General features: G+C 38.7%; 1 protein-coding gene across 4 annotated transcripts in view; it reads right to left on the minus strand.

Annotated features, from left to right (window-relative positions):
- LOC108719879 (disintegrin and metalloproteinase domain-containing protein 22-like) overlaps nucleotides 1–18415 on the minus strand; it is a 134360-nt gene that overhangs the window by 17051 nt on the left and 98894 nt on the right. For all 4 annotated transcript variants that reach the window (XM_018269138.2, XM_018269139.2, XM_041567444.1 and 1 more), the window contains 13 exons: nucleotides 17910–18076; nucleotides 17504–17588; nucleotides 15651–15741; nucleotides 14793–14844; nucleotides 13015–13114; nucleotides 11894–11965; nucleotides 10932–11024; nucleotides 7998–8078; nucleotides 7553–7603; nucleotides 7386–7449; nucleotides 5614–5719; nucleotides 2146–2265; nucleotides 259–424 (listed from right to left, as the gene is read on the minus strand). In XM_018269138.2, coding sequence (XP_018124627.1) covers nucleotides 259–424; nucleotides 2146–2265; nucleotides 5614–5719; nucleotides 7386–7449; nucleotides 7553–7603; nucleotides 7998–8078; nucleotides 10932–11024; nucleotides 11894–11965; nucleotides 13015–13114; nucleotides 14793–14844; nucleotides 15651–15741; nucleotides 17504–17588; nucleotides 17910–18076 — 1248 coding nt within the window. The remainder of the gene's footprint in view (nucleotides 1–258; nucleotides 425–2145; nucleotides 2266–5613; nucleotides 5720–7385; nucleotides 7450–7552; nucleotides 7604–7997; nucleotides 8079–10931; nucleotides 11025–11893; nucleotides 11966–13014; nucleotides 13115–14792; nucleotides 14845–15650; nucleotides 15742–17503; nucleotides 17589–17909; nucleotides 18077–18415) is intronic.

The following is an 18415-nucleotide window of genomic DNA, read 5'->3' on the forward strand; positions in this document are numbered from 1 at the left end:
ATTTTCAGGTTCTTCGTATTCAATTATATATTTTTTATAAATAACCTCCTATTCGAGTTGTGAGTACATTCAAGCTTATTAGAGTAAAATAATATTCTCATCGAAATCCGACCGTTGCTAAATAACCCCCTTACTGTGTGGTTGTGTAGCAGGCCACAGACAATCAGGCATCTATAGTACTAATCAAAAAGGCTATATATATCGAAAGCCACACCAAAATGAGTATTCTAAATTCAGATGGGAAGTATAAATACTTACGCCATTCCCTGAGCAAATTTTGTTAGTGCTGCCCAAGCAGGTGCTCAAGTTGAAGGAATCAATGGGAAGACATCGGTGTTCAAGGCACATCATGCCAGCACCACAAGGAGTGCCATCTTCCACATAACCTAGATCTGTGTCTTCATCCAGCTTCACATGCCCTCCGCTAAAAGGCAAACTCACATACTCATACATGTATTGTCATCCTCAACATAATTATGATTTTGGACATTTCTAGAAGCTAGAGTTCCTAAACATTCGTAGCAGTTGGGGCATTTTACAAAGTGGAAGCCTTTGTAACTGCTACGAATGTTCCCAAACATTCGTAGCAGTTACAAAGGCTTCCACTTTGTAAAATGCCCCAAGATATTTGAAGATAATGTTACACGGGGTGGCAGATTTATCAGTTTCATGTTGAAGATTGTTTTAATCATTATTTTTCTATATTTTTTTTTAAATACACCTTCTACTGACCTTTTTTTTAGAAAAAACTTGAACATTTCAATTAGAAAAAACATGTTAATACACAATCTCAATTTTTAATTAATTCTCCCATGCCCTTTTTTTTATTTAAATTAATGCTCCCTCTCCGTTTGACCATTCCAATAGTCCCAACACAAGAACCAGGAGACAGATCAGGGCCATCTTGTATCACTGTTGCCATGACGCCATATTACTTTATACAGGTATGGGACCTGTTATCCAGAATGCTCGGGACCTGGGGTTTTATGGATAATGGATCTTTCTGTAATTTGGATCTTCATACCTTAAAGGAGAATTCAACCTGTAGTTTAAAAAAAACCCTCCCCCCTACCCTGGGTAGACCCCATCCCTCCCCCAGCCTACCTGCCCCCCTCCGGGCAAAAGAGCCTAATTTTTTACTCACCCCTCAGTGCAGATTCTGGACTCGGAGTTCACGGCAGCCATCTTCTTCTTCTCCAGTAATCTTTGTGTATTGATGGCATTTTTGGCGCATGCGCAGTTGGAGTAGATTTCCTGTCCCGAACAACTGTGCATGTGCCGAAAGTCATGAGAATTTCCAAAAATTGTTCAGAAATTTTCTTGACTTTTGGCGCATGCGCAGTGGTTCGGGACCGGAAATTGACTCCAACATGCGCCGAAACTTCAGAAAAAGACCGATGGCTGCCGTGAACTCCGAGGCCAGAATCTGTACAGAGGGGTGAGTAAAAAATACCGGGGCTTTTGCCTGGGGGGGAGGAGGGAGGGTTTTTTAATTATGGATTGAATTCTCCTTTAAGTTTACTAGAAAATCATGTAAACATTAAATAAACTTAATAGGCTGGTTTTGCTTCCAACAATGATTAATTATATATATCTTAGTTTGGACCAAGTACAAGGTACTGTTTTATTTTTGGTACAAAAAAGGAGGGTTGTGGGTGCACTCCTAAGGCCATATAAAACATATTTAAGTACAATCATCCCCTGTCTAAATGATTCAATAAATATGAAAGTGCATGTATTAAAAAAAGAAAAAAACCCAGGGTTTTTATAGGATCCCATACCTATACGTATAACACCAGCACTGATCAGTAACCCTGAGAGCAATCTTGCAATGCTGTGGTTTGAAAAGCCATTGCATCTAGATCTTAGTAACATAATATCTGAATATATTTTTTTGTGGTGTTTAGGATCAGTCTTATATCATATTTATTTCAAATGCATTTTACCTTTAATCTAGATTATCTACATAATTGACATAGCACTGCGTGTTTCCATATTTGCGTTTACACAAATAAATGTTTAGAGATCTATATATATATATATATATATATATATATATATATATATATATATATATATATATATATACTACAAGATAATATATTTGCCTTCACTTGCATTCAAATTACACAGAAGAATATTTACCTGCAGTTATACAGCTTTCCCTGATTTACAATTGAAGACAAGGTCACGTCTCCATCCAGCTCCCCCAGCCTCGGTACATTGGAAATATTGGTACACAAGAGATAACCGCACAGTACATCTCTGTAACAAATAGCATACAACGTGAGTCATTTAAATAAGAATGCGCACAAAATGCGAAACCTGCCTTTGTCCAGAATATATATAGAAATATTGATAATCAGATAGAAAATTGAATGCAAGTGGATCTTAATGATAAAAGTCAGTGCTACGGTCAGGATTGTAATTAGGATAAATATGAAATAAATGACTGGCAGCAGTCGCAAAATGTTGTAGCCAATCAAAATACAGAGATAAATGAAAGCCTAGCAGATGGGGAAGGAAAAATCCATTGTCCTAGGAACACTCAATATATATCTGTTAATTAGAAAGGGAAAGCTTGGCAACACATCGGTTCCCCCCTTTTTTCTGACGCGTATAAGGAAAACTATACCCCCAAACAATGTAGGCCTCTATAAAAAGATATTGCATAAAACAGCTCATATGTAAAATCCTGCTTCATGTAAATAAACCATTTTCATAAAAATATACTCTACTAGCAGTCTGTGCCACTGGATAATCTTAAATAGAAAACTGTCATTTTAAATACTAAGTGCCACCCCCTGGGATCCTACGATTCACGGTGCACACAGACAAACAAGGGCACACATACATGTTAGGTCACATGAGTCAATTACTGGACAAAGTTCTGTCTTTTACTCCCACACTTCTTCCTGTTACAGTTAGAGCTGTAGTATTTCTGGTCAGGTGATCTCTGAGGCAGCACACAGACCATCACACAATAGGGACTCAAGGGAAAAGATGTAAACAGGCAATATGTACTGATATATATATATATATATATATACACAATCTCAGAAGAGCGAGGTGCACACCAGGAGCCTTTAAAGAGTTTAAAATTTTTTCCTTTATTTAATACATCTTTTTAAAAAAACAGGTCAACGTTTCGGTCTTTGCCTAAGACCTTTCTCAAGACCATACACACCTATATATATATATATTTCCGATTCTTTGCCACTTAATATGATATAAAGTTTTAGTTGGTTATGTATTCATTCTAGGGGTACTGTATAGTTTTTCTTTATGCCGTAAGGCTTAACACAGAATATACACAACTTTTAATGAAAGCTTTAAAGCAAAACTATACCCTAAAACAATGCAGGTCTCTAGTAGTATCTGCCATTAGACAATCTTATATAGAAAATTGCCATTTTAAGTACTAGAGTTTCTCCCCCCCCCCCCCGGTTTGGTTTACTACACTGGACACAAAGGCTAGCTCACTTCCATAGATCACTCTAGGAGTGACAGATAGTTAGGCTATTTAACCGAGCAGCTGAGGCTCCACCGAAGAGTGTGAGTGGGATTATGATCTCGGGTACCAATTTGTTATGGACTAAGCATTAAAGTTCACTCCGTTCAGGGCATAGGCTGAAAGCTGGGTGTACCTTCATAGACGTTGTTTATGCTATCATTCCTGCGGGAACTTATAATGACCAATGGTACTTGTGAGTACTGTTGTTCTCTGTTCCTGCTTACATCTGTTTGAACTCCTACTTGGATTATTTTGTGCTTCAATAAATCTGTTCTATGGTTAAGTGTTCAAGAATCACTGGCGCCCAATTATTGACTGTTTCAGTTATAATACACCCTGCCTCCACACCGATGCAAGGGCTTACTCCCTGAGAAATAAGGTCTCATCCAAGGCACATATTGGTGTATAGCTACTACTGTAGAACAACGGTGTTGCTAATTTTACTATAAGCTTACAGAAGCAGTAGAATTCTTAATGAATCAGAAAAAAGTGAGTGTAGGACTGGCCAGACCAGGGATGACTTTGACGTAGTTGGCCAGCTTAATTATTGCAATATATGGACAAACGATTTTTTAAAAATTTCCCCTGCCAGTGCTAGGCCACTTGCATCAGAAGGGAGCTCCAGGTTCGAGCAGCCATGTTGGGGCACACACATGCGCATAATGATCAAATGCCGCAACCTGCTCATTATGTGCATGTGCGTGATGTCAGAAACGCATTATGCACATGCACTCTGACTGACACAGTGTGGCTCATTTATAAACACTGGGCAAATTTGCCCCTGGGCAGTATCCCATAGCAACCAATCAGTGATTAGCTTTTTTTGAGCCAGCTGCAGGTTGAAAACTGAAAGCAATCATCTAATTGGTTTCCATGGGTTACTGCCCAGGTGTAAATTTGCCCAATGTTTATAAATAACCCCCAGTGTCCTAGTGCTGGTGGGAGGGGGCAAGCCCACACCTATTAGCCAGCACCTTTGGTTAGGGATAATATATTTTGCCAACGGGTGCCCTTTAAGTATTCATTCTGTAGGTATAGTAATCCTTTAATCAGGCTGAAGCAAAGATAGGAGGGGAAATCACTGTGTTGTTTGTAGAGCAGGAACTCAAAGAGCAGTCCTCCAGGTAGTTTAAAGTTGAAAAGCAGGTGTTTATTGAAGTACAAACATAGATTACAGCCTTATGCATTTCGTGTTCTCACAACACTTAGGCATAGGCTACTGGTGATTCACAAGGTATTTAAACCACCAATCACATTCGTACACAAATTAACCAATCACAGGGTATCAAAAGAGATTTACCAAACAAATCTTCATCAAAAACAACTTTATTAACAATGTGACAATATAACAGAAAAAGATAATAACAAAAATATTACACTCAGAACATCTATTGAATTTACAAAACAATTGTAGGTGTTCATAGTCCCATATCAGGCCTATTAATTAGATAACAGAGATATATTAATGTATGCTTTGGGTTACACAAATGTTGACCACTAGAATAGTTAGTCTAGAGATAGCATAATAAATCATGTTTATTATTCATGCTTCTTGGGAATCTTGTACCCAGAGTAAAAATCCGCTTTGTTTCTTGATGTAGTATCTTTATACTTAGATCTCCACCTCTCTTATTCACTAGGGAGGCACCGAATTCAGGATTCAGTTCAGAATTCTGCCTTTTTCAGCCTGCTCTACAAACAACACAGTGATATCAGCTCCCTCAAGCTGAAGGTTTGGGGCAGAGCACCTGGGCCTCCTCATATACGTGGTGAGTTTCTAACAAAATGTTTTTTCGATGGCAAAGATAAGAGGGGGTTTATGCATCAGAACGGCCCATTTTGTCCCTGAAGATGCCTCATACAAGGACCTCTGTACATACAATATGTACTCTTTGCAGATTAGCAGCAGTCGTATTATAGTGCCAGTCTGACTAGAAAATCAAAATCACCCCAGGGATTTCACTATAAATCTTTCACATACTGAACATCTCTGGAAATAACTAGCGATCTCTCCACTTCTCTGCTATTAAATTGCTATGAATGGCAATGTAGTTCTAATTGCACATTATTTCTTGCTATAAATCGTCTCTGTAACTTACTGTTTGTTGCACTGTATCCAGGTTTCCTTATTTCTACCACAGTTGCCTTTTTCTGTGCCTTCAATATTCAGCTTTTCATAGCAATATCTGTCTGCCTCTGACACTCCTGTAATCAAAAGTGTTTTATTTTCTTATTACAATACACAAAGAATAAATACCGTGCATATACACACATTAACAAGACACCGTCTTACTGACGAAAGTCACTGAATGTGACTGAGATGTTGGATCAGTTTGTTTTGTTTACTTAAAACCTCTTGACTACAGTGAATGGTTAATGTATACTGTATATTTTGTCACCTAAGCCGAAGTGTGTTCATTTCACCCTAAGCCCCTTGTATGCTGAAAGGTACTGCTTCCTGGCAAATCCACAACAGGGAACAGTTCTACTGTACATTCCATTATGCAGGGAAATTGTACTAAAGGTGCACAGTGCCTAGAACTGTACATTCCTCAATGGTGTCCAACATGCTTTTGTACATGGCTTTAAAACTGTGATTTAATTGTCCCTATATGGCCTTCTGTGCAAATATATATATATATATATATATATATATATATATATATATATAAAACAAAATTTAATACATTTAGAAATACATCCTTTTCAATGTTCCCAAACTGTAAGCCTGGCCCCTCCACGGCAGGAGTCCCCAACCTTTTTTACTCGTGACATTTAAATGTAAAAAAGAGTTGGAGAGCAACAAAAACTTGAAAAAGTCCACAAGGATGTCAAATAAGAGCTGTGATTGGTTGTTGGTAACCCCTATATGGACTGGTAGCCTACAGGAGGCTCTGTTTGGCAGTGCACCTGGTTTCCATGCAACCAAAATTTGCCTCCAAGACTGGAATTCAAAAATAAGCACCTGCTTTGAGACCACTGGAAGCAACATCCAAGGGGTTGGTGAGCAACATGTTGCTCGCGACCTACTGGTTGGGGATCACTGCTCTATGGGATGCGAGTAGTGGCATGGAGGACTGAGACCTTCATACTAGGGATGCACTGAAACCAATATTTGGGATTCGGCTTAATCCCCAAATCGTTTGTGAAAGACTCGTCTGAAAACAGAACCGAACCAAATCCGAATTTACATATGCAAATTAGGGGTGGGAAAGGGAAACCATTTTTTTACTCCCTTGTTTTGTGTGACGAAAAGTCACATTATTTCCCTTCCCTCTAGTGATGTGCAGGCCGGCCCTATACCCGCGGGTCGGGCGGGTTCAGGCCGACCTCGCACTCTTCTTCGTGGGTGGCGGGCGGGTGCGGCTTGAGCTCATCAATTGCCGGCTTCCGAGTTCTTTTTTTATAGACACAGTGCATGCTTGCCCGCCCCTTTTGTGACGTCATTGGCTGGCCAGCATGGGTCTATAGAAGGAACCCGGAAGTCCGGCTCGGGCGGGCATGGAGGGAGGGTGGGTGGCGGCTGGTGCAGGTCGGGGAAATCCTGACCCGTACATCACTACTTCCCACCCCTAATTTGCATAATCAAATTAGGATTCCGATTCGGTCTGGTCAGGCACAAGGATTCGGACGTATCCTAATCTTGCTGGAAAAGGCAGAACCAAATCCTAAATTCAGTGCACCCCTACTACATACAGTACACCTCAAAAACCATCTTAAAGGTCAGTTAGGGGGGATTTAGGGTGAAAACCTTTAATCTGCCATACAGTATATATTCTTGGAACTGTGTATAAAAGATTATTACAATATATAACATGGCTGATTGTTAAAAGGGGCCTGAGCCAAATGTTTATATATATACTGTACTTACTTTCACCCCAGATATACTTGCATTGCCTGTCTCTAGTTTTGCATCTTCCTCCAAAGCAAAGACCCTTTAAAGGAGAGAGAGAAAAAGTAGCACTCAGGCCTTGAAGTGATCCAGAATAAATATTTCACATACATTACTGCCAGTGCGGCCAGTAGGTGCAACATTACCTGCATGCTTTCACATGCGTATCCATCCAGTTTGTGAATGTTAGCAGGACACTGAGGGAACAAAAATATATTAGTTACAGGGAAATACATCCTGTTTCCTATATGTGGTTTTATTTTGCAAATCAAATACTTTGCTGTGCACTTTACTTTAAAACTAAGTACACACTCCCCATTGGCCAATTTGGCTACAAACATGATATGCTGGTCCAGATCCAGCCAAGCAAAACAAAGCAAAGGGGGGGGGGTGACCATGAACAGTATGTGACAGCACCCTAAGATTTTGATGCTTTTGAAAGTTCTATAGAGATTATTTTGATATTTTGGTACGGTATTTCCTCTGCTGTCCAATAAAATATCACTGAACCCCAGTTACACATTTACATGGCGTAGCCGATTATAAAACCTTGCTTTCATTTACAGTAGATGGAATCTGCTTCCAAATTACCTGACTTGAGTTTCCTGTACAGGTCTCCGGTATATCACAGTCATTTACAGCTTCTCGGCACGGCATCTCTTTAGGATTGAACTTCAAAAGAAATTGACATTTGTGACGGTTTCATCAGTAATTGCATTCGAATCAAATGGAAGATTAAAGCAGGCTTTCCAAAGTAATAGAGCTGAGTTAGGGCATTCACCAAACTGATCACATTGCAAATCTATTCCAAGCAATCCGCACCGAAAATTATGCAATTTGCACCCAAAGTGATTCAGTCAAAATGGAAACTTGCATGCGATTTATCAGGAAGAAGCAAATTAGCATCTATATTGGTAGATATCACACAATTATGCTGGAACTCTCCCATTCAGCCACAGGGGAGCGCAGGAGTAGACGCAGTCAATTATTGTCAATGGGACTGTACTCTCACAGACGTATGTAAGCGCCAAACGCAGGTTGGGACGCAGCATGTTGCATTTTACCTGCGTTCGGGGCATACATGCGTCTGTGTGAGTACAGCCCCATTGCCAAAAACCCACCAGCACACCCTGGCCTCTCCAAACACAGTTGGTCAGGTGCTCAGTTAAAAGATATCGGCAGCCCTTGATTAACACTGTTAGAAAAGAAAAGACTAGCTTGGCCCGCTTGCATGGAGTCCTGAGTGCTGTTTTTTTCTTTTCTAACAGTACAGCCCCATTGACTTTAATTCAGTGCACCTACTCCTGCACTTCCCTGCGGCTGAACGGAAGAAAGCGCAACGCAGGGGAGTGTACAAACAAACGCCCGTTTGTAAGAGCCCTAATCCCAGCCAATTCCTACTTGACAATCCACAGGTTGTGTTTTTACTTGGTTTCTATTTTCTGCAATTGCATGAAATTTTGATACTGAGGATTGATCCCAGTCTCCATATGTGCCATTAGCATAGCTCTGCCTCTAGCCTGTAAACCTATACTGGTCTGGAACAATAATGAAAGTATGATTCAAAAGGGCTCATTTTTTTAAGGCCCTAGACACAAGGGCTACAGTACTAAGGGGCCGAAAACAGCTGCATGATGTGGAAACTAGGGGACATCCAAGGGGAAAGACACGGCCTGCACATGGCTCACCCTCATGAACACTACACAGTGAAATGTCAAGTTTATGATCAGTGTTCTATGCACATATGTCTGCTGCAGCTCAGTTCCATAACCAGTGATCCGCACCATACCTGGTGATCTATTAGCTGAGATCTAGTAATGGGCTAATTTTCCAATTTCACTAAAAAATCAGTGAATTTACAGCGAAATTCGCGAAACAGTGAAAAGTTATGTATTTATGAGAAATGGGCAGGTGACCCTATGGGTCCAGATAGTTATACAAACCTCAAGACCAATATCTAAGTTAATCGAATTGCTTACTGGTAGTGGTGGTTGGGATGAAAAATGTATTATAACATTTAAAAGGAATGGTTCACCTTTAAGTTAACTTTTAGTATGTTATAGAATGGCTAATTCTAAGCAACTTCTCGATTGGCTTTCTTTTTCTTCTTTATTGTTTTTGAATGATTTGCCTTCTTCTTCTGACTCTTTCCAGCTTTCAAATGGGGGTCACTGACCCCATCTAAAACAAATGCTCTGTAAGGCTACACATTTATAGTTGTCACTACTTTTTATTACTCATATTTCTATTCAGACCCTCTCCTATTTATATTCCAGTCTCTTATTCAAAACAAGGCATGGTTGCTAGGGTAATTTGGATTCTAGCAACCAGATTGCTAAAAATGCAAACTGGAGAGCTGTTGAATAAAACGCTAAATAACTCAAAAGTCACAAACAATAAAAAATGAAAACCAATGGCAAATTGTCTCAGAATATGACTCGGCATCACAGCAAACTAAAACTTAATTTAAAGGTGAACAACCCCTTTAAGCACATTCTGGAGGAACGCCATTTTGTTTCTACTATGTACTGTATTTACTGTATATGGCTGAAATGGCAATTAATTCCACTTGACTTGACTTGACATATACCTCATATGGGGCATATGGGCAGCATATGGGCATCAAAGGTTGACCCTGAAGTTGAAGTCAGTTTTATTTTTTGAGAGCCTTTAGGGTGCAACAGTTGCCAGTCGGTCCAAGCTCGAGGGATGCCATCACTTTAAGGGGCAGATTTATCAAGGGTCGAAGTGAATTCGAGGGAATTTTCGAAGTAAAAAAATTCGAAATTCAAAGTAATTATTTGGATACTTCGACTTCGAAGTAAAAATAGTTTCAATATTCGAATATTCGATAATCGAAGTAGTCTCTTTAAGAAAACTTCAATACTTCGCCAAATTAAACCTGCCGAAGTGCTATGTTAGCCTATGGGGACCTTCTAGACCATTTTTCTAAGTCTTTACACATCTAAGTAAAAACGTTCGATCGTACGCTAAAATCGTTTGATTCAAACGAGAACGATTTTACTTCGATCAATCGATGGTCAAATTCGGTGAAAAATCCTTCGACTTCAGTATTCGAATTCGAAGTATTTTAAATTGGTCGATTTTCGAAGTATTTTTTACTTAGAAATTCGACCCTTGATAAATCTGCCCCCAAGACTTTTCAGCCCTGCAACTTAAAAACTGACTAGAATACAGAGAAATAAGAATGAAACAACTAGTAAAACAAAGGGGTTAGGATTTTCAGGAAAGTAAAAATATAGAAATGGAGGGGAGGGGAATCTTGAAGTTATAAAGCAGCTGTAGCGGTTATGACCTCTGATTGGAATATTTCTGGCACCAAATTCAATATTTGTCTGTTTCACTACTCAACATAACATAGTCAGGGACATATCATTTTTTCCTTCTAAATCATTTGATTATTCCACCATTTAAAAATCACTAGTAACTTGAGTTTATTTGCACAGTGCTCTAACTAAATGTCTCAAACACTGAAATAAAGTGATGTGCAATGAGATGTGTTACCTTACAGTTAGAACAGCACAGCCCATCACTGCACTCTGAGTCTTGAGTTAAGGTGCATTTTTTGCAGCACTCCTCTCCTTCCACAGCACACTCCTAAAAATGAAGCAGGCATTTTTAATATGCTAGGAAATGAAATAGCAACACAGACCTTTGGGTAAAACAACAGTAGAATGAGGGTAGGTGAGAAAACGCAGAGAAGCACAAGTAACAATGCAATAGCTTATTCCATCTTATACATCTTATAAAACATGTCCAAAAGTAGAATATTTTAGGGCTGATACACATAAGCATACCGTGGCGATTTTTTCTGACCACACCCTTTTTGTGACCACACCCCTAATTTTAAAAAAAATTGGCAGGTTATGAAAGTTTGAACTTTCTGTGTTTTTTTTCACTTATTACAGTTTTGCTAATGAAGGTGAATTGCCCTTTAAGCTGTGAGTCTAACGCCCAAGGGACCTGTTATCTTATATTGTTACAATTACTCATTTGCTTATCTCGAAATTGTTACAAAAGTATCTTATCTGCTGCTGTCGCTGTTCTGGGCTCTCTACCAAAAGCCAATTAAGTTATAAACTTTGTTTCTTTTTCTGGCTGTTCAGTGCAAAGAAAAACAGGACTTTCCAGTTCAAACGGGGGACTGAGGGTTGAGCTGTCAAAAGAGGGACTGTCTCTCTAAAAACGGGCAATCTCTGCCGGCAGAAATTCAGAGCAACAGTGCAGCCTTTACTTTCTGGTGTATGTGAGAAGCATAAATACAGCTGTAACATTTTTACGCCCAATCAGGCCTGGACTGGCAATCTGGCTGCTGTAAGATGCCATAGACAGTCACTATTTTTTGGGCTGGTGGGGGTTGTTTGGATCTTTATGTACTTGAAATATCAGGCCCTATTTTGAATCTCAGAACTCTGAGCAGATATGCACGCTATAAAGACTTAAATTCAAACTAACAATGCACATACCGCAATAGTGCCACAATCACACTCTTCTCCAGCCTCAACAAAGCCATTTCCACATTCGGGAGGATCCAAAAGCTGTAGAAAGAATTTCAGTGGTGAGATCATATTGTTACCTCAATATTTATCCTAAGCTATACAGGTATGGGACCTGTTATCCAGAATGTTCAGGACCTGGGGGTTACTTGATAAGGGATCTTTCCATGATTTGGATCGCTAAAACATTTTAAACATTAAATAAACCCACTAGGATTGTTTTGCCTTCAGTAAGGATTAATTATATCTTAGTTGGGATTAAGTACAGTTTTATTTATTACAGAGAAAAAGTAAATGATTTTTAAAAATATCGATTATTTGATTATAATGGAGTTTATGGAAGATTGCATTCTAGTCATTCTGAGTTTTGTGGATAATGGGGTTTCGGATAATGGATTCTATACCTGTAGGCGTTTTTGCCATACTGATCACAAACATGGGAAATATTGCATTTATGCAGGTTCTCAACAATATCATATACAGGTATGGGATCTGTTATCCGGAAACCGTTATCCAGAAAGTTCCGAATTAGGGAAAGGTTATCTTCCATAGACTCCATTATAATCAAATAATTCACATTTTTAAAAATGATTTCCTTTTTCTCTGTAATAATAAAACAGTACTTTGTACTTGATCCCAACTAAAATATAATTAATCCTTATTGGAAGCAAAATGAGCCTGTTGGGTGTATTCAATGTTTACATGATTTTCTAGTAGACTTAAGGTGTGAAGATCCAAATTATGGAAAGCCCCGTTATCCAGAAAGCCCCAGGTCCTGAGAATTCTGGATAATAAATCCCATACCTGTATATCTTCAACAATGGAGTGGAAAAATATTTCTGATGCCTAATTTACTGTACTAAAATGTATAAAATCATAACAAATGTAAGGATGAAATAATATATACATTGTATGGGTACACTGTATAGCTATACTCAGGAAGCAGTGTTATGATGATCATGCCTTTAATTCCCATATGAGTACATGTAAATCCTCCCATCACTTTTTGATACAAGAAAAAATAAATACAAGAATTGGCAACTATCAGGTTTACAAATAGAAAGAATATTCCAAGCACAGAAAACACATACCTTAAGTGGCTTATTGAACAGACAAGCTCCTCCCCCGTTATTTAGAAATTCATGGTATTCTTCTATATTACAAACGGAGAACTTGCTTGGAAGGTAATACCTGATAAGAGAGAGTTTGTGCAAATAGCATTAAGAAATGGCCTCTGGATAAGTAAAGGGCAAAGAGTAGATAAGCCTTTATTGTATATATAAGCCCCATACGCTCACAAAGTCATGCAGCCCTTCCCTCACATTGTGGGTAATTATAAATTACATAGCACCTAGGAATGCAGGCAGCACTATACTGTATTTACAGTGAGGAGTAGCACTTTGCTGTCTATTCTAGTAACAAGAATAGCTGTGCCTGAGGAAGAGAGTAATAGTTTCAAACTGAGCATTTGAACACCCACACCCAGCAGGGATGCCTGTGTTCAGCAAAGACCAGGTGTTTTGAACTGAATAGTAGATTCACCACATTACATGGCGGCCCAGGTGTCCATGACCTACAGCTTGAGGAGAATATCAAAACATCCTTGTACATACTGTATGAGCCGGCACACACAGGACTTGTGATTGCTGTCATTATTTTATTAAAAGGTTTAAACACCCTTTGACATTGTGTAAAAAGATAAGCCTGTCGCATTTTGTGCCTAAATGGGGCCCTTAGCTTCTCCTCAGATCCGTGTCTGGTCATTTTTTGAGACAGTAGATCTCAAGGGTAGCAGGTAGGGACTAGAGAGTGACTGAGGTGCCTAAAAACGTAGCAACCCCCAGTGGTCTGAGCTTTCCTTCTCCTATCAGCACTGTTACTGGGCCCTGATTTTTGTTACCATGGGGCAAGGTCTTGCCTCAAGCAGCAGCACAACACAGAATACCAGGGCATTTTACTTATTTTACCACTGGGTACTGCCAAAAAATAGCTATCGTTCAGAATTTATCATATGTTTTCCTGTTGTTTTTATTTAAAATTAAGAGAAACAGAAATGAATTCATACTTAATGTAACCTGCCATATGAATTCTCAGAGTGCAATACCAATTTTACCAAACACAAAGGTTCTGTTTAATCTATGTATCTTCTTTTTAGCAAACTATCTCCTCCTACTGGTCTCTGCCAGCAATTGCTGTTAGCACTAATACAAAAATATTACTACACAGTATGCAGGTTAGTAGGCCAGCATGGCTCTGACTTCAAAAAGCAATATAAAAAAGACTTCATGAAATGTCGTAGTTATAGTATGGTATTGTTCTACTGGGACAAGTAGTTTAACATCACATAGCTGATCACTGATGGAACTGCATCAGAGAAATCTATTTTCTAGTAGAAGTAACCTTATAAGTAAGATTCCGGATAAGGGATCGTTTCTGCAATTTAGATCTTCAGACCTTAAGTCTACTAGAAAATCATGTAAACATTAAATAAACCCAATAGGCAGGTTCTGTTTAATCTATGTATCTTCTTTTTAGCAAACTATCTCCTCCTACTGATCTCTGCCAGCAATTGCTGTTAGCACTAATACAAAAATATATTAGAGGGGATCAAGTACAAGCTACAGTTGTATTATTACATATAAAAAAGAAATAATTTTTTAAAATTTAAATTATTTGGCTAAAATGAAGTCTATGGGAGACAGCCTTTCTGAAATTTGACCTATAGTTATTTTTTTTCCAAGTGAGTGCTGTAATTTTCTGGTTAAAGAAATGTATACACTTTGTCAGTTACTTTACACTGGCAATAAATGGAATAAATGTTTTATAAATGGAATAAAATTTCCTAGCAGTAGTGAATGGTTGCTCCTACCCAATATCTCCCATGATGCATCCAGTCCACGTATCCTCGCACTTGCATTCACCTGTAACAAAATTCCATTATATATACACACTAAAAGTGCATTATACATGCAAAGAGAAAACATATTTATGAGATATGAAATAAACATTAGGAATGAGTAAAATAGTTCACACCCATAGCTCTATCTTCAAAATGGAAAAAGAGTTAGGGACTAACACAAGCATTAAAAAGTCCATGTGAATTCTAAATAAAGGCTGTGATTGGCTATTTGCTAGCCTCTATGTGGACTGGCAGGCTACAGGGGGCTCTATTTGGCAGTTGTCTGGTTTTTAAGCATCCAAAACTTGCCAAACCCTGGGATTCAAAGAGAAGCAACTGCTTTAAAGGTCATGAATCCATGGGGTTGGTGAGCAACACGTTGCTTCTGAGCCACTGGTTGGGAATCACTGCTTTAATGTATAGTAAAAAATGCCCATTGACTTCAATGCAAATTGTTGGCGAAGCGAAACGCTGGCAAATGCCCATGACTCCATAACTGTAACATTACATTTCAAGGTTCTTAAAATTTGAACAATACACAGCACTAGTGCTAATCCCTGGCAAACTTGCCGCAGAGGGCACTTAACTAGGGGTACATGGTAAGTTTAAGAGATGAATTGTTTTGTCATATGGGGGGCCCTTCTCACACATGGGGGGCCCTTCTCACACATTTTAGCTGTATTATAATTAGTAAACAAAGTTATACAGGCAGGGGACCTGTTATAAAGGATGGAATTATTTAATAATGCAAACATGTTATAGATTGAGTACATAACAGATACAATATAAAGTAAACCTAGATGAAGAGTTAGATTAATCTATACGTACCACTTAACAACTTCTTCTTGTCTGAGAATATTCCGAGGTTATGAGCCAGGGACTGAGCCAAAGTAACGGCCATTACATCTGGTTTTCCAAACTGGTAGGAAATCAAAAGGCAAAGTTAATTGTATAAGTGATTAGTTCCCAAATGGCCTTTGTGCAAACAGGTTCTCCAAATAAAATGTCAGTTATTATATATCCATATCAACACAACACAGAAATTCACTTAGCAGTCTGTATGGCAGAGAGATAACAGGTTGACTGTAACTATCTTATTGCAGGTCTAGGGAAAAACATACAGGTATGGGATCTGTTATCCGGAAACCCATTATCCAGAAAGCCCTGAATTATGTCATGTCCCATAGACTCCATTTTAATTTAATAATTCAAAATTTTAAAACATAATTTCTTTTCCTCTGTAATAATAAAGCAGTACCATTTACTTCAGCCCAACTAAGATTTAATTAATCCTTATTAGCGGGGAAACAATCCTACCGGTTTTATTTAATGCTTAAATCATTTTTTACATATTTAAGATATGAAGACATGGCAAACCCCAGTTCCCGAACATTCTGGATAACGGTCCCATATCTGTATTATAGATGACCAAAACTATGATGCAAATTTTAACATCTGATTTCAAGAAAATGTATCTGCAATAAACTTTAAAGGAGAACTAAACCCTAAAATTCAATATGGCTAAAAATGCCATATTTTATATGCTGAACTTATTGCAAAAGCCTAAAGTTTCAGCTTCTCAATAGCAGCAATGATCCAGGACTTCAAACTTGTGACAGGGGGTCACCATCTTGCAAAAGTATCTGCGACACTCAAATGCTGTCACGCTTGGTTTCCCAAACCCAGAACAAGGACCAAGGTTCTGGTCAAGGCTCATGCTTCTGCCTATAACAGCTACCTTTCGCTTCAAGAGGAGGTCTTAATGTGAGAGAATTAGGGCACAGGTTCTGGCAGGCAAGGGAACCAAAGTGTTAACAGGAGCAAAGGGGTAGAAGTAGAACGTACTCGAAATCAGGCCAGGGTCAGAGCCGACAGAATAGCGAGGTACTGAGTCAGAATCCAAAAGCATAGCGGAAGTCCATGCAAAAGGGTCAGGACAGGCAGCAATTGTCAAGGTCAGAGTCAGGCAAAGGTAATCAAAACACAGGGATCAATAAAGAATCTCACCCAGGAGCTTTACAAGACAGAACCTACATTGGGCAGTGAAAATAGAGCGAGGCGCCTTTAAATATTTAAATTCTGCTCCATGCGTGATGACATCATCATGTGGCACATCAGTAAAGAGTCAAGCGAGCAGCGCGCGTGCACCAGTTCAGGAATTGGCACGCAAGAGGGGAGGTGCCAGCCCCCCCCTAGGTAATACTACACATGCTTAATGGGATCTGAGCAGCTGTTGAGAAGCTAATCTTAGGGCTTGTTGCAAATTATCAAGCAGAGAATGGGATTGAACTGTAATATAATATGATGCTATAGGGCTGATTATTAAATTCCGATGCTAATTACACTGGTTTCTGTGATACCATATAGTAATTATCTGTATTAATGACTAATAAGCCTTATACTGTGACATTTATATTTTATGTGTACTGTATATTGTAAGTGACAGCAGCACAGAACATGTGCAGTGAATCAGCAGAAAAGAAGATGGGGAGCTACTGGGGCATCTTTGTAGACACAGATCTTTACTGCTTGGGTTGTGGTTGCCTTGGGCTGGTACAGAAGCACAAAACATAATGTACAACATTTCTAGCCTACTCCTTTAATTCAGCTTTAGTTCTCGTTTAACTGCAGGATCACTCAGAGACAGAGTACCAATAGAACCAATGTATACAAATACCTACCTCATTTACACCTCCTCCTTTTAACAGTGAGCACACTCCACCAATATATGCAGCACCACTGCGGCTACTCTCAAATTGACTTCCCCTTTAAAATAAGAATCTTTAAGTATTACATACACTAGAAGGCAGAGAACAGAACAAGCACTTTGAAACATTGATAAACTGTTGATAGTACATCAGGAACACAGTAATACACAGTATACAGGCATATATACAAACAACTGAAATAGACAGAACCATGTTTCAAAACAAAATAGAGCGAGTGAAAAATTGAACAGTTTTTATTGGTTATCCCAATACTACTAGGTAAATCAGACAGGTAGTACAGACAACAGAAAAAGTAAAAAAGAAATATAGCATTTAAATACCAGTTACAAAAGATGGCCCAATCATTTATTTTACGTACGAAAAGAGGTGGACAGCATCGCTTTTGTCTTTGATGAAATCCCTTCTGTATTTCATGAACTCCTTTAAAGTCAGCATTGGATTTTCAGAAATGCTGAACTTGTTATCAGTTGCCCACGTTTCCATTGCCACCAGCACTATCCTTGTGTTTAACTGCTCCTTGTATATCTAATGCACCACAGAAAGAGACCATGACACAGGGGTAGGTTGTGATAAATATAGGGGTGAATAAATGCATTAAGTTACAGATGATGAATTATCTAAACAACTTAAAGGGGACCCGCCACCCAAAAAAATTATTCAAAATCCTATTTTATCACATTAGTCAAGCAAAATGAACTTTAATTACACTATATAAATTATTTGAATCTTGTTTGCTTCAGTCTGGGAATTCATAATTATAGCAAGCAGACAGGAGCCATTTTGTGGACACTGTTATTAAGACAAGCCTTGCATCAGCTCAGAATCTTGTTTATGCACCAGAATGGGGGACCCGATGTCCATCTC

The sequence above is a fragment of the Xenopus laevis genome, chromosome 6S, assembly GCF_017654675.1.
Source record: "Xenopus laevis strain J_2021 chromosome 6S, Xenopus_laevis_v10.1, whole genome shotgun sequence".
In the NCBI taxonomy this organism is placed as follows: Eukaryota; Metazoa; Chordata; class Amphibia; order Anura; family Pipidae; genus Xenopus; species Xenopus laevis.